Here is a 14,150-nt window from a genome sequence, read left to right as displayed (position 1 = left end):
CTAAGTAGACCCTCCTAAGTGTGGGGGCGGAAAGGCACCATACAAGCAGAGCAAGAAACAAGAAAACAAGAACTGAAAAATTATCCTCTGTTAAACAAAACTTAAGCTAGAGGTCCAGATAAAACTGAACTGACTGTCAAAGAACAAATAGACAACAAATTCATCAGCAAGAAGACCTTAGATAAAAGAAGTGAAAGCAATCTCCAGAATAAAATAATTAAGGTAATTAAATACCTAGACACCAGCAAAACATAACAAATCACACTAGGAAAATTAAAGATATGGCCCAGTCAAAGGAACAAACCAACAATTCAAATGACATACAGGAGCTGAAACAATTAATTCAGAATGTACGAATAGACATGGAAAACCTCATCAAAAACCAAATCAATGAATTGAGGGAGGATATAAAGAAGGCAAGGAAAGAACAAAAAGAAGAAACTGAAAGTCTGAAAAAACAAATCACAGAACTTATGGGAATGAAAGACACAGTAGAAGAGATAAAAAAACAATGGAAACCTACAATGGTAGATTTTGAGAGACAGAACATAGGATTTCTGAACTGGAGGATGGAACATCTGAAATCCGACAAGAAACAGAAACTATAGGGAAAAAAATGGAAAAATATGAGCAGGGACTCGGGGAATTGAAAGACAATATGACGCGCATGAATAAACGTGTTATGGGAGTACCAGAAGGAGAAGAGAAGGGAAAAGGAGGAGAAAAATTAATAGAGGAAATTATCACTGAAAATTTCCCAACTCTTATGAAAGACTTAAAATTACAGATCCAAGAAGTGCAGCGTACCCCAAAGAGAATAGATCCAAATAGACATACTCCAAGACACTTACTAATCAGAATGTCAGAAGTCAAAGAGAGAGAGGATCTTGAAAGCAGCAAGAGAAAAGCAAGCCATCACATACAAGGGAAGCCCAATAAGACTATATGCAGATCTCTCAGCAAAAACCATGGAGGCGAGAAGACAGTGGGATAATATATTTAAATTATTAAAACAGAAAAACTGCCAACCAAGAATTCTATATCCAGCAAAATTGTCCTTCAAAAATGAGGGAGAAATTAAAACATTTTCAGACAAAAAAATTACTGAGAGAATTTGTGACCAAGAGACCAGCTCTGCAAGAAATACTAAAGGGAACACTAGAGACAGACACGAAAAGACAGAAGAGAGAGGTGTGGGGAAGAGTGTAGAAAAGAAGATTATGAGTAAAGGTAAAAAGAAAGAAAATTAGATACGACATATAAAATTCAGAAGGCAAAATAGTAGAAGAAAGTACTACCCATGCAGTAATAACACTGAATGTTAATGGATTAAACTCCCCAATCAAAAGACATAGTCTGGCAGAATGGATTAAAAAACAGGACCCATCTATATGCTGTCTCTACTCAAAAGACATGAGGTCAAGGACAGAAATGGACATTTACACACCAATGTTTATAGCAGCATTATTTACAATTACCAAGAGATGGAAACAGCCAAAATGTCCATCAACAGATGGTTGGCTAAACTGTGACATTTACATAAGATGGAATATTATGCAGCTGTAAGACAGAATAAAGTTATGAAGTATGTAACAACATGAATGGACCTTAAGGACATTACGCTGAGTGTGATTAGCCAGAAACAAAAGGACAAATGGTCTCACTGATATGAACTGACATTAGTGAATAAACTTGGAATATTTCCTTGGTAACAGAGACCATCAGGAGATAGTAATAGGGTAAGATATTGGGTAATTGGAGCTGCAGGGATACAGATTGTGCAACAGGACTGAATATAAAAACTCAGAAATGGACAGCACAATATTGCCTAAGTGTAATATAATTATGTTAAAACACTGAATGAAGCTGCATATGAGAATAATAGAAGGAGGAAGGCTGGGGCATAAATAAAATCACATAGAAAGACGATAAAGATTGAGATGGTGTAATCTAGGGATGCCTAGAGTGTATAATGATAGTAACTAAATGTACAAATTTAAAAAATGTTTTTGCATGTGGAAGAACAAAAGAATGTCATTACTGCAGTGTGCTGAAAACAGATGGTAATTAATATTTTAAAATTTCAACTTATGTGTGAGACTAAAGCAAAAAATGTTTATTTGGTACAAATTTATACTTCGACTAGTGCATCTCCTAATATAACTTATGTAGATAGTTGGTTGAACACCTTAAGTACATGGAACTTTGTATAGGACATGAGATTTTGTTGGTTTGTCCAGGTATGCCCTGATGAATCCCAGAGTGATTTGATCAGTAAGTAGAAAAGTATTTGCAAAGTACCCTTCGGGGAATGGTGAGAATGGGGGAAAACTCAACTTCTCCAAGTTGAATTCTTGATATTCTCACAAGCAGTGTGGACAACCAAAGCTATTGGCTGAGCCCCCAGTCTTGGGGTTTGTTCATATGAAACTTAACCCCACAGGGAATAGGTCAAGCCTACTTAAAATTAGGCCTAAGAGTCACCCCCAATAGAACCTCTTTTGTTGCTCAGATGTGGCCTCTCTCTCCAGCCAACACAGCAAGCAGACTCACCACCCTCCCCGTCTATGTGGGACATGACTCCCAGGGGTGTGGATCTTCCTGGCAGCGTGGGAAAGAAATCCAAGAATGAGCTGAGATTCAGCATCAAGGGATTGAGGAAAACCCTAGAATGAGCTGAGACCCAGCATCAAGGGATTGAGAAAACCTTCTTGACCAAAAGGGGGAAGAGTGAAATGAGACAAAGTGTCAATGGCTGAGAGATTCCAAACAGAGTCGAGAGGTTATCCTGGAGGTTATTCTTATGCATTAAGTAGATATCACCTTGTTAACCAAGATGTAATGGAGAGGCTGGAGGGAACTGCCTGAAAATGTAGAGCTGTGTTCCAGTAGCCATGTTTCTTGATGATGATTGTATAATGATACAGCTTTCACAATGTGACTGTGTGAGTGTGAAAACCTTGTGTCTAATGCTCCTTTTATCTACCTTGTCAACAGATGAGAGGAACATATGGAATAAAAATAAATAATAGGGGGAACAAATGTTAAAATAAATTTAGTTTGGAATGCTAGTGATCAATGAAAGGGAGCGGTAAGGGCTATGGCATGTAAAATTTTTCTTTTCTGTTTGTTATATTTTTCTGTTGTCTTTTTATTTCTTTTTCTGAATTGATGCTAATGTTCTGGGAAATGATCATGATGATTGATATGCAACTATGTGATGATATTGTGAATTGCTAAGTGTATGTGTTGGGAATGTTTGTGTTTCTTGTTAATTTTTTTAATTAATAAAAAATTATAAAAAAAAGAAGCTAAAAAAAAGTGTACACTTGGCAAATGTAGATGGGATCCCTCGATAAAAAGAAACCTTAAAAAATCACTGTTTGAATATTAATTTTTGAAAATATCACCCTTAATAAATGAACATCTTAAAACTTTTACTTTAGCTTATCAATTTTAAGAGGCATATGTTTTCATATTTTAATAATTCTGAAATCAATTTAAGTCTTACCACCCTTGGTAAAGCACAGCTGAAATGGTTGCATTTTTTACATTCTTGGGGTGATACAAAATAATGATTTGTTTTACAATTGATGGGATCTAAGATTTTATGAAATATGGTAGATTGGTCTAGTTTAATTATGATATAAATTAATAAATCATTCATTCACTGATAAATCACTCAATAATTTTAATTTCATTTATATTTATGAATTAATTTGTTTTTATAAGTTTCTCTTCTATGTAAAACAATGACAGTATAAACATTTAAAAGTCTAAATTAAGATATCCATTTTCTTTTGTGCCTTGGTACTAATGAAGCTCTAAATGAACTTAAATCACACTTCTCTTTTTTATTAACAGTTATATATATAGATACTTAACTCAAATAGCAGATTACAGGCTTCTAAAGAAAGAACCTCTCTTCAAATCAGGTGAACAGAGATTGCTTAAGAGTTTTAAGACTTTAGGTAGGTATTATAATTTTACATTTTAGACACATCAAATATGTTTGGTGATATTACTTTTTCCCCTGAGTAATTTAAGTGAATTTATTTTTGAATTAGTATTTTAATGATTTAAAATTCAAAATGCACAAAAGGATGTAAATGAGGAGATTATAACCCTTTCTTCCCTTGTGACTGAATCTTCCTCTTCTCTGGCAAACATTATTATCAATTTGTTCCTTATTTTTTCCAGCGACGTTTTATGCAAATACTAGCAAATGAGGGTAGTTAGTGTAAATGTATGCATGCATGTGTATATTCTTTTCACCCCCTTTTAAATATAAATTGTAGTAAACTACTCATGCTATTTTAAATCTTACTTTTTCCACTTAATAGTACATCTATATATTACATATCAATATTTAAAGAGCTTCTACCTTATTCTTTATGGCTACCTAATATTTGATTACATAGACCAGTGGTTCTCCAAGTGTGGTCCCTAGAACAGATGCATCAATATGACGTGATGTTAGAAATGCAAATTTTTATGTTTCACCCTAAACTTCCTGAATGAGAAACTCTGAAAATGGGGTGATCTGCATTTTAATAAGTCTTCCAGGTAATTCTGATATATGCTCAAGTTTGAGAATTATACAGTACCTATGTATCATAAATATATATAACAAATTTATTTCATTAGTCATATACTGATTGCATCCATTCTTTGGTAATAAATAATTTACATACAATTCATTTGTGAGTATATTTGTAGCATAAATTCCTAGAAAAGGAACTGCTAAGTTAAAGGTTACAGTCATTTATAAATTTGGTGGATAAGTCGAACTGCCCTCCATAGAGACTGTACCAGCAATGTATATAAAGTGCCTGTTTAGCTTACACAATCTTGAAAAAGGAAGAATAAAGTTGGAGGACTCATATTTCCCAATTTTAAAACTACCACAAAGCTGGGGTGATCTGTGTATGTGTAGACAAAAACAGACATACACATCAGTAGAAGAGAATTTAAAAATCCAGAATAGACCCATACATATAGAGCCAGGTGATTTTTAACAAGGGTGCCAAGACCACTCAAAGAGCAAAGAACAGCATTTTCAACAAATGCAAAAAATTTCAACATGCAAAAAATGAAGGTGGACACCAACTTCATATCACATTCAAAAAGTAAATAAAAATGATTCAAAGGCCTAAATGTAAGAACTAAAACTATAAAACTCTTAAAAGAAAACATAGGTGTAAATCTTCATGACCTTGTATTAGGCGATGGTTTCTTAAATATGACACCAAAATCACAAAAGAAAATATATAATTTGAAACTTTGGTGCTTCAAATGACATCATTAGACAGTGAAATGACAATACACAGAATAGGAGTAAATTTTTGCAATTCATGCATCTACAATATATAAAGAACTATTGCGACTCAATAATAAAAAGAAAAAGAACCCCCTCAAAATGGGCAAAGGACTTGAGTAAACATTTTCTCCCAAAAAGATACACAAACGTACAATAAGCACGTGAAAAGATGCTCAACGTCTACAGCTATTAGGGAAATGCAAATCAAAACCACAATGACATACCATGTCACACCCACCAGGATGGTTAGAATGAAAAAGATAAGTGTTGTTGAGGGTAGAGAAATTGGAATCCTCATACACTGCTTATAGGAATGTAAAATAGTGCAGTCCCTTTGGAAAACATTCCGGCTGTTCCACAAATGGTAAAATAAAGAGTCACCATTTGACCCAGCAATTATACTCCTAGGTACATACCCAAGAGAAATGACCAAAAAAAATGTCCACACAAAAAGTTGTGCACTAATAATGCTGTAACAGCATAATTCATAATATCCCCAAAATAGGAACAACCCAAATGTCCATCAGTGGATGAATGGATTGAAAAAATTTAGTATTTGTGAAATAATCTGGCAATAACAAGAAATGAAATATTGATATATGCTACAACCTAGATAAACTTCAAAAACATTAGGTGACAGGAGCCAGTTTCAAAGGACCACATTCTATATAATTTTACTTATATGAAATGTCCAGAATAGGCGAATCTATAGAGACAGAAAGTAGATTAGAAGTTTCCAAAGGCTGGTGGGGGGGTTGCTCCTGGGTATTGAACTGTACATTTTAAATGGGTGAGGCATACAGTATGTGAAGTATATTTCAATAAAGCTATTTAAAGAAAAAAAAGTATGCCTGTTTGCCCAATACCCTCAACAGTACAAACATACTCAAACTTTTTGATTTTGCCAATAACATACATAGGATACAGCATCTCAGAGTATTTTTAATTTGCATTTCTGTTATTATTAGTTGGGCTGAACAACTTTTTTTTTGACTTTTTTAATTGGCTAGTATAACATATATACAAAGCAAAGAAATAAAAAAGCTATAGTTTTCAAAGCACTCTTCAACAAATACTTATAGGATAGAGCCCTGATTTTGTAATGGGCTACCATAAAATCCTCTCAGATTTTTCCTTTTAGCTGCTCCAGAATATGGAGGCTAAAGGGCGTAAATATATATATTTTTTAACCATCACAATCGACTTTTTCTTTTTTTTGTGAAAAATCAACACATATATAAAAAACCTATACATTTCAAAGCACAGCACCACAATCAGTCATAGAACATATTTCAGAGTTTGACATGGGTTATAATTCCACAATGTCAGGTTTTTACTTCCAGCTGCTCGAAAATACTGGAGACTAAAAGAGCTATCAATTTAATGATTCAGCATTCATATTCATCGTTAAATCCTATCTTCTCTATATAACTCCACCATCACCTTTGATCTTTCCATCCCTCTCTTTAGGGGTGTTTGGGCTACGTCCACTCTAAATTTTTCAAGGGTCTGTAATCAAGATGAGGTAGGGAGATATAACTATCTGATGTTCTGGAGAGGCTGGGCTAGGTTTCAGGACTTATCTGGACCAGGGACCCATCTGGAGGTTGTAGGTTTCTGGAAAGTTACTGAGTAACTTTTCCTAAGAGCCATTTACATGTCTGTTCTGTGAATTCTCCATATCTGTTGTCAATTTATTCTTTCCTTTTTACTAAATTTTTTTGTCTTTTTCTTTTTAAATTGTAGGGCTCTTCCTACTTAAAATTAGTCCTAAGAGTCACCCCCAGGAGAACCTCTTTTGTTGCTCAGATGTGGCCTCTCTCTCCAGCCAACACAACAAGCAAACTCACCACCCTCTCCCTGTCTACGTGGGACATAACTCCCAAGGGTGTGGACCTTCCTGGCAACGGGACAGAAATCCTGGAATGAGCTGAGACTCAGCATCAAGGGATTGAGAAAAAACCTAGAATGAGCTGAGACTCAGCATCAAGGGGTTGAGAAAACCTTGACCAAAAGGGAGAAGTGTGAAATGAGATAAAGTGTCAATGACTGAGAGATTCCAAACAGAGTTGAGAGGTTATCCTGGAGGTTATTCTTATGCATCAAGTAGATATCATCTTGTTATTCAAGATGTAATGGAGAGGCTGGAGGGAACTGCCTGAAAATGTAGAGCTATGTTCCAGTAGCCATGTTTCTTGAAGATAATTGTATAATGACAAAGCTTTCACAATGTGACTGTGTGATTGTGAAAACCTTGTGTCTGATGCTCCTGTTATCTACCTTGTCAACAGACAAGTAGATCATATGGAATAAAAATAAATAATAGGGGGAACAAATGTTAAAATAAATTTAGTTTGAAATGCTAGTGATCAGTGAAAGAGAGGGGTAAGGGGTATGGTATGTATAATTGTTTTTTCTGTTTTCATTTTATTTTTTTGTCTGAATAGATGCAAATGTTCCAAGAAATGATCATGATGATGAACATACAACTATGTGATGATATTGTGAATTACTGATTATATATGTAAAACGGAATGATCAAAATAGGAATGTTTGTGTTTGTTTGGTGTTTTTTGGTATTTAAAAAAATAAAATAAAAAAAAATTGTAGGGCTCTTTAAACATTACTAAAACTAGCCCTTTGTCTGAGATAAGAATTACAAATATCTTCCCGGGTTGTTGGTGTTTTGACTTTGACTATAGTGATTTTTGCTATGCAGATTTTAAAATCTTAATATAACTGAATTTATCAATAGTTTCTGGGTTCTCATGATTTGTGGATTTTGTCATCTTTATCACATAATAAATTCTCATAAATGTTTAGGTGCATTTTTAAACCTTCTATCCTCTTCCATTGACCTGCCTTTCTAGACATGAGTCAGCTGAACACCATCATTGCCATTCTTTCTTTCTTATTTTTTTTATGTAAACTTTAGAATGAGTTTGTCTAGTTGAATAATTGAGGGAGTACTGACATATTTTACGATTTAAGCATTCTTATCTAAGAACATGGTATACCTTTTTATTTTTTCAGGTCTTCTTGTGTACTTCAGAAGCATCTTGAAATTTTCTTCATGCACAGCATGTACATAACCTATGTTTATGCCTGCAATTTATCTTTTTTGCTCTATGTAAATGGGATATTTTCTTCCATCAATCTTCTAATTATGTTTATATATATGTTCTATGCCAATAATTTTAAGGAGATTTTTAAAAACTTACCTAAATAGATCAAAAATAGTCAGGTAAGAATAGGCAGTTAAAGCTGCAAAACAACAAAAAAAATTGAGTAAAAGGTCACTAAATCCACTATTAAGAAAATATAACAAATCACTAAAATTGTTTATACCAGAGGTATCCATTACCAAATAAAAAAATTATGGGTTATTGACCAACTTCATAGACTAGCAATTATCTAGTAAACTGGATTAACATCTGAAGCTGAAGCTCGTTATATAAAAGCTTACTTTAGAGCCTGGTTCCTTCATCAGGAGGAATGAAGCAGCAAACTTGCGATTGCCCTATGGCTTTTGCCATGTTGGCCATTTTTCTGCCTGCTCTGGTCACATCGGAACTATTTAAAATGCATTCTTAGAATAATAGGATGAAAATTAAAAAATACAAAAATCTCAGCAGTCAAGGCACAAGTACAAATATTACAGATGACCTTTTTAAGGGAAAATCCAACAAATCTAAAAATCTTACTTATGAACAGCATAAAGTATTAATTTATCATGTCAAAAATAAATGTGTTCTACAAATAAATTTAAGTTTCTGGAAATAACAGCTCCTTTAAAATGATAATGCACCAACAACTGAAATAAACTTTATCATTCAAAATACACTTTTCATATATAATCTTTCACTTAACTCTTTTGAATTATACAGATTTTAGGACAACATACTCTATGCATAGGAAGATATACCTTTTTCCAATTAAAATACAAAAGTGAAACTAATAACTAAGTCTGGAAAAATAAGAATAGTGACATACCTATACTGTTAGTAGAACTGCACCACATGAGCAGGAAACCAGTACATATTAAGTTTATTGCACCAAAGAGCAATATCTTCCAAGACTGTGAAAAAGAAAAGCACTCTTTATTTGTACTGTGCTAATAAAATTTACCAGGTCTACTGAAGTGGCTGTAATTCATATATATATATATTATTAACATGGGCAGGCAGGGAGAAACAAATGTAATTCATACTTTCAATATTCAAAGGAATAAGCACAACTATCTCCAAAAAGTCTAAGTGTCAAATTCTCTACATCTGCCAAAATTATCAACCAAGGTACTATAATAATTTAGAAATCCATTGAGCAGTGAATAAAAAAGGATTTGCAAAGTCCCCTTGAGGGAATGGTGAGAAAGGGGAAAAATTCAACTTTCCCTTTTGGAGAAAACCTGATATTCTTGCAAGCTGTGAGGACAACAAAATCAATAGGCCAAACCCTCAATCTTGGGGTTTGTTCATATGAAACTTATCACTGCAAAGGATAGGCTAAGCCTACTTAAAATTAGGCCTAAGAGTCACCCCCAGAGAAACTCTTCTGTTGCTCAGATGTGGCCTCTCTCTCTCAGCCAACATGACAAGCAAACTCACTGCCCTTCCCCTCTCTAAGTGGGACATGATTCCCAGGGGTGTTGACCTTCCTGGCAATGTGGGACAGAAATCCTAGAATCAGCTGGGATTCAGCATCAAGGGATTGAGAAAATTTTCTCGACAGAGGGAAGAGAGAAATGAAACAGAGAAAATAAAGTGTCAGTGGCTGAGAGATTTCAAATAGGGTTGAGAGGTTATCCTGGAGGCTATTCTTATGCATTAAATAGATATCCCCGTTTTAGTTTAAGGTGTATTAGAGAGGCTAGAGGGAAGTGCCTGAAACTGTAGACCTATGTTCCAGTAGCCAAGTTTCTTGAAGATGATTGTATAGTGATATAGCTTTTACAAAGTGACTGCGTGATTGTGAAAACATTGTTATGATGCTTTTTTTTTAAACATACCAACATATAAACACAAATATCCTTACCATATGATCATTCCATTCTACATATATAATCAGTAACCCACAAAATCATTACATAGTTGTATGTTCATGATCATTAGAACATTTGCATCAATTCAGAAAAAGAAATAAGAAAACAAAAAAATCCATGCATACCATACCCATTACCCCTCCCATTCCTTGATCACTAACATTTCAATTTAGTAAATTTATTTTAACATTTTGTTCCATTATTTATTTATTTTTAATTCATATGTTTTACTCATCTGTCAATAAGGTAGATAAAAGGAGCATCAGACACATCCATTGCATATGAACGAACCCCAAGATTGGGGGCTCAGCCTATTGCTCTGGTCGTCTCCCCTGCTTGTGAGAATATCAAGAATTCTCCCATTAGGGAAGTTGAATTTTCCCCCTTTCTCACCATTCCCCCAAGGGGACTTTACAAATACTTTTTTATTCACTGCTCAAATCACTCTGGGATTTATCTGATGTTCCTTTTATCTACGGTATGGATAGATGAGTAAAAAATATGGATTAAAAGCAAATAAATAATAGGGGGAATACATGTTAAATAGGGTAGAGGGAAATACTAGTGGTCAATGAGAGGGAGGGGTAACAGGTATGGTATGTCTGAAGTTTTTATTTCTTTTTCTGGAGTGATGTAAAGGTTCTGAGAAATGATCATGGTGACAAATATACAACTATGTGATGATGTTGTGAGCCACTGACTGCACACCAAGTACAGAATGCTCATATGTTAAGAATGTTTGTGTTTGTATGTTGATTGGTTTTATTAATAAAAATTTTAAAAATAATTTAAAAATCCAGATGAATAATTTCATAAAGGAAATTATTCAAGAAAAAAATTCTGACTCAAAAACTCCTGAATGGTTGAAAAAATATGAACATACATATATCACTTTGCCTCTGTAAGTATGTATACAGAAACAATGATAAAGCAAATGGGGCACAAAGTAAGCAGACTGTGAATCTGAGTAAAGAAAATAAGGGAGCTTCTAACAGTAATTTTGTAACTTTCTCTAGTTAAGCTTGCAAGTATATTAAAATAAAAAGTCACACACATGCGAACAGTGGTACTTGATTATTCACCAAATAGGTCATATGGATTGGTATTACAGAGTTCATAGGAGAGGTAGGACCAGAGCTAGGACTTGAAAACTGCTAGGATTTAGTCAGAGAAAGGGGGAAAGGTATTCTAAGAATAAAAGAAGAAGAAATCAAGTGAAGAACTTTTGTTTTTATTTGCTCCCACTCCCTAAACCTATGCATGCTGAAAGTAGAGGGGAAGAAACTGACTTCTCACTGACAGGGTAATGAACTTTCTAATCCACACTCTGGTAAAACTGGTGAAACTTATAAAACCCTCTGGAAATGGTCCTAAATGGAAAAATAGCAAATGAAGAAACATTTACTCAAGAAAATTCATGAATACCAATGTTCATAGCTGCATTATTCATAATTGCTAAAAGATGGAAGCCATCCAGGTGCCACTGATTATCTGAGTAGATAAATAAAATATGGTATATACATACAATGGAATATTATTCAGTAATAAAAAGCAATGAGGAGGGTGGGCCATGGTGGCTCAGCAGCAGAGTTCTCGCCTGCCATGCCAGAGACCCGGGTTTAATTCCTGGTGCCTGCGCATGAAAAAAATACATACATACATACATACATACATACATACATACATACATACATACATACATACATACATACATACATACATACACACACACACACACACACATACATACATACATACATACATACATACATACATACATACATACATGAGGTTCTGATATATGCGACAAAATTGATGAATCTTGAAAATATCATATGCGTGAAATAAGCCAGAAACAAAAGGATAAATATTGTTACGATCTCACATATGAAATAATTAGAATAAGCAAACCTCTAGAGTCTGAATCTAGAATACAGATGATTAGAGCTTAGAGAGTTAAGGCTTAAAATTAAAATGTACAGAGTTCCTATTTGGTATGATGGAAATGTTTTGGTAATGGATAGTGAGGATGGAGGCATAAGATTTTGAACTTAGTTATCAGCACTGAAATATATATCTGAATATGGATAAAGGGGGATATGTTAGGTTAAATAAATGGTAATACAATTTTAAAAAAATTTCATGAAACTGCATTATACAGTAAACCCTAAGTAAAACTATGGACTATAGTTAATCATACAATTATAAAAGATGTACTTTCATCAATTGTAACACTGTACCACACCAATGCAAGGTGTTAATAATATGGGAATAGATGGGAATCCTGTAGTTTATGCATGATGGTTCTATAAACCCACAACTTCTGTAATAGAAAACAAAAAGAAAATCTATGAAAATTGGGTAAGAATGGAGAGTGTGTGTAGTATTAGAACCAAAACTTCCTTCTCCCTCTCTCCTCCCAGTTAAGCAAGGTGTAGATTCCATTCTTGACTGTCACAGCCAAGAACATAAGGCTCTCTCTTGGAGGGATTTTGTCCTGGAAGGAGGACTTCAGTGTTTCTCACCATGCCTACATCTATTTGTTACTGAGGCAAAGTCCCAGGCAAGCGCCATCAAGAGATTGGCGCGTCCTTCCTCCTCCCAACCCCAAGGACAGAGGCTCTATTTGGGTAGGGTGTATTGAGAACCCTGGGACCCTTATCACTCTTGCCTTTGCTTATGAGGTGGTGGCTCCATGCAGGAGATGCTTAATTCCATGCAGGAGGTTCCATCCTCCATCAAGTGCTCAGCTCTAAGAGCAGGGTAGCCACTCAGACAGAAGTCTGACTTTGTCCCAACCTTCAGCTTTAGAAACTTGGCTCAAAGATTTTGTCTGGGGGAAAAGGAAGCCTTAAAACAGATAGCCCCTAATCTATTTCCTAAGGAAGTGACTGCATTTGTAAGAATTTGGAGAATTTTAAGTTTAAGGGTACTCTCAAGAACAGTTGAGAGAGAGAGAGAGAGAAAGCCATGGAAGCAAGAAGATAGAAGCAATGAAATCGAGAAGAGAAGGGAGAGACCAGCCGATGCTCCCATGTGGCAGAGGAGTCCAGGATCACTGGCAGCCAGTCTTCAGGAAGAAGCCAAGCAAACTAGAACACCAGTGGACAATGGAAACTGCCTAGGCTGGAGGGAACAGCAAGTGATGAGTCAGTTTCCTGGGATGAGGAGGCAGCGCTAGTCAAAATATTAGATGCCCAGAATGGAGACCAGCAAGAAGAGCAGGAAAACAGCCTGATTTATGGCAATTTGGTAGAACTCAAGAGGTTCTACCAAATTGAGCTCAGCCAGAGACAGGAGAAAACTGGGAACTGGGAGGCCCCAGCCCCATGGGAGTGGACAAGCTCCACCCACTGACCCCAGCGTCAGTCCCCTGACAATTCTAGGAAGGAAAGTCTCCGAGAGGTCACCAGGAAGTCTGTGAACTCATTCTAACCATGCAGGGAACATGAGGTACCCCTGGCTTTTGGCTTTTTCTGTGCTCCCTCACTGATGGTGTTTCCCTTGTGCTCACATCAGGAGCCCAGTTTCCTTATGACAACTTCAGCCTCCACTGCAAATCACAGTCCTGCTTGAAGAAAGGCTGAAAGTTACATGGACATGATCAAAGCCGTCCTAGAGACTGGTAAAGGGAGGGGGAAGGAATGGAGAGTGTAAGCCAGTCCAAGGGCTGATGCTGTCGAGGTCTGGAGAAACTGGGGCATCCCTGAGTGGGTGCGTGGCTCTTCCTGGGGCCCAGAAATTGCACACTGAACCAGGTGAGGCAGTGCCAACCGAGGGAGGGCGGGC

General features: G+C 35.6%; 1 protein-coding gene across 8 annotated transcripts in view; it reads right to left on the bottom strand.

Moving 5' to 3' along the window:
- The window catches only part of SLC30A6 (solute carrier family 30 member 6), a 61,164-nt gene that overhangs the window by 35,107 nt on the left and 11,907 nt on the right, over window positions 1-14,150 (bottom strand). For 5 of the 8 annotated variants that reach the window (XM_077135005.1, XM_077135006.1, XM_077135007.1 and 2 more), the window contains 2 exons: window positions 9,314-9,398; window positions 8,542-8,584 (listed from right to left, as the gene is read on the bottom strand). The exons of the other annotated variants lie outside the window; for them this stretch is intronic. In XM_077135005.1, the coding sequence (XP_076991120.1) occupies window positions 8,542-8,584; window positions 9,314-9,398 (128 nt within the window). The remainder of the gene's footprint in view (window positions 1-8,541; window positions 8,585-9,313; window positions 9,399-14,150) is intronic. 8 annotated transcript variants of the gene reach the window in all.

The sequence above is a fragment of the Tamandua tetradactyla genome, chromosome 17 (genome assembly GCF_023851605.1).
Source record: "Tamandua tetradactyla isolate mTamTet1 chromosome 17, mTamTet1.pri, whole genome shotgun sequence".
Classification (NCBI taxonomy): domain Eukaryota; kingdom Metazoa; phylum Chordata; class Mammalia; order Pilosa; family Myrmecophagidae; genus Tamandua; species Tamandua tetradactyla.
Note: the sequence above shows the minus strand (reverse complement) of the source record. Positions and strands in the feature narration are given on the sequence as shown.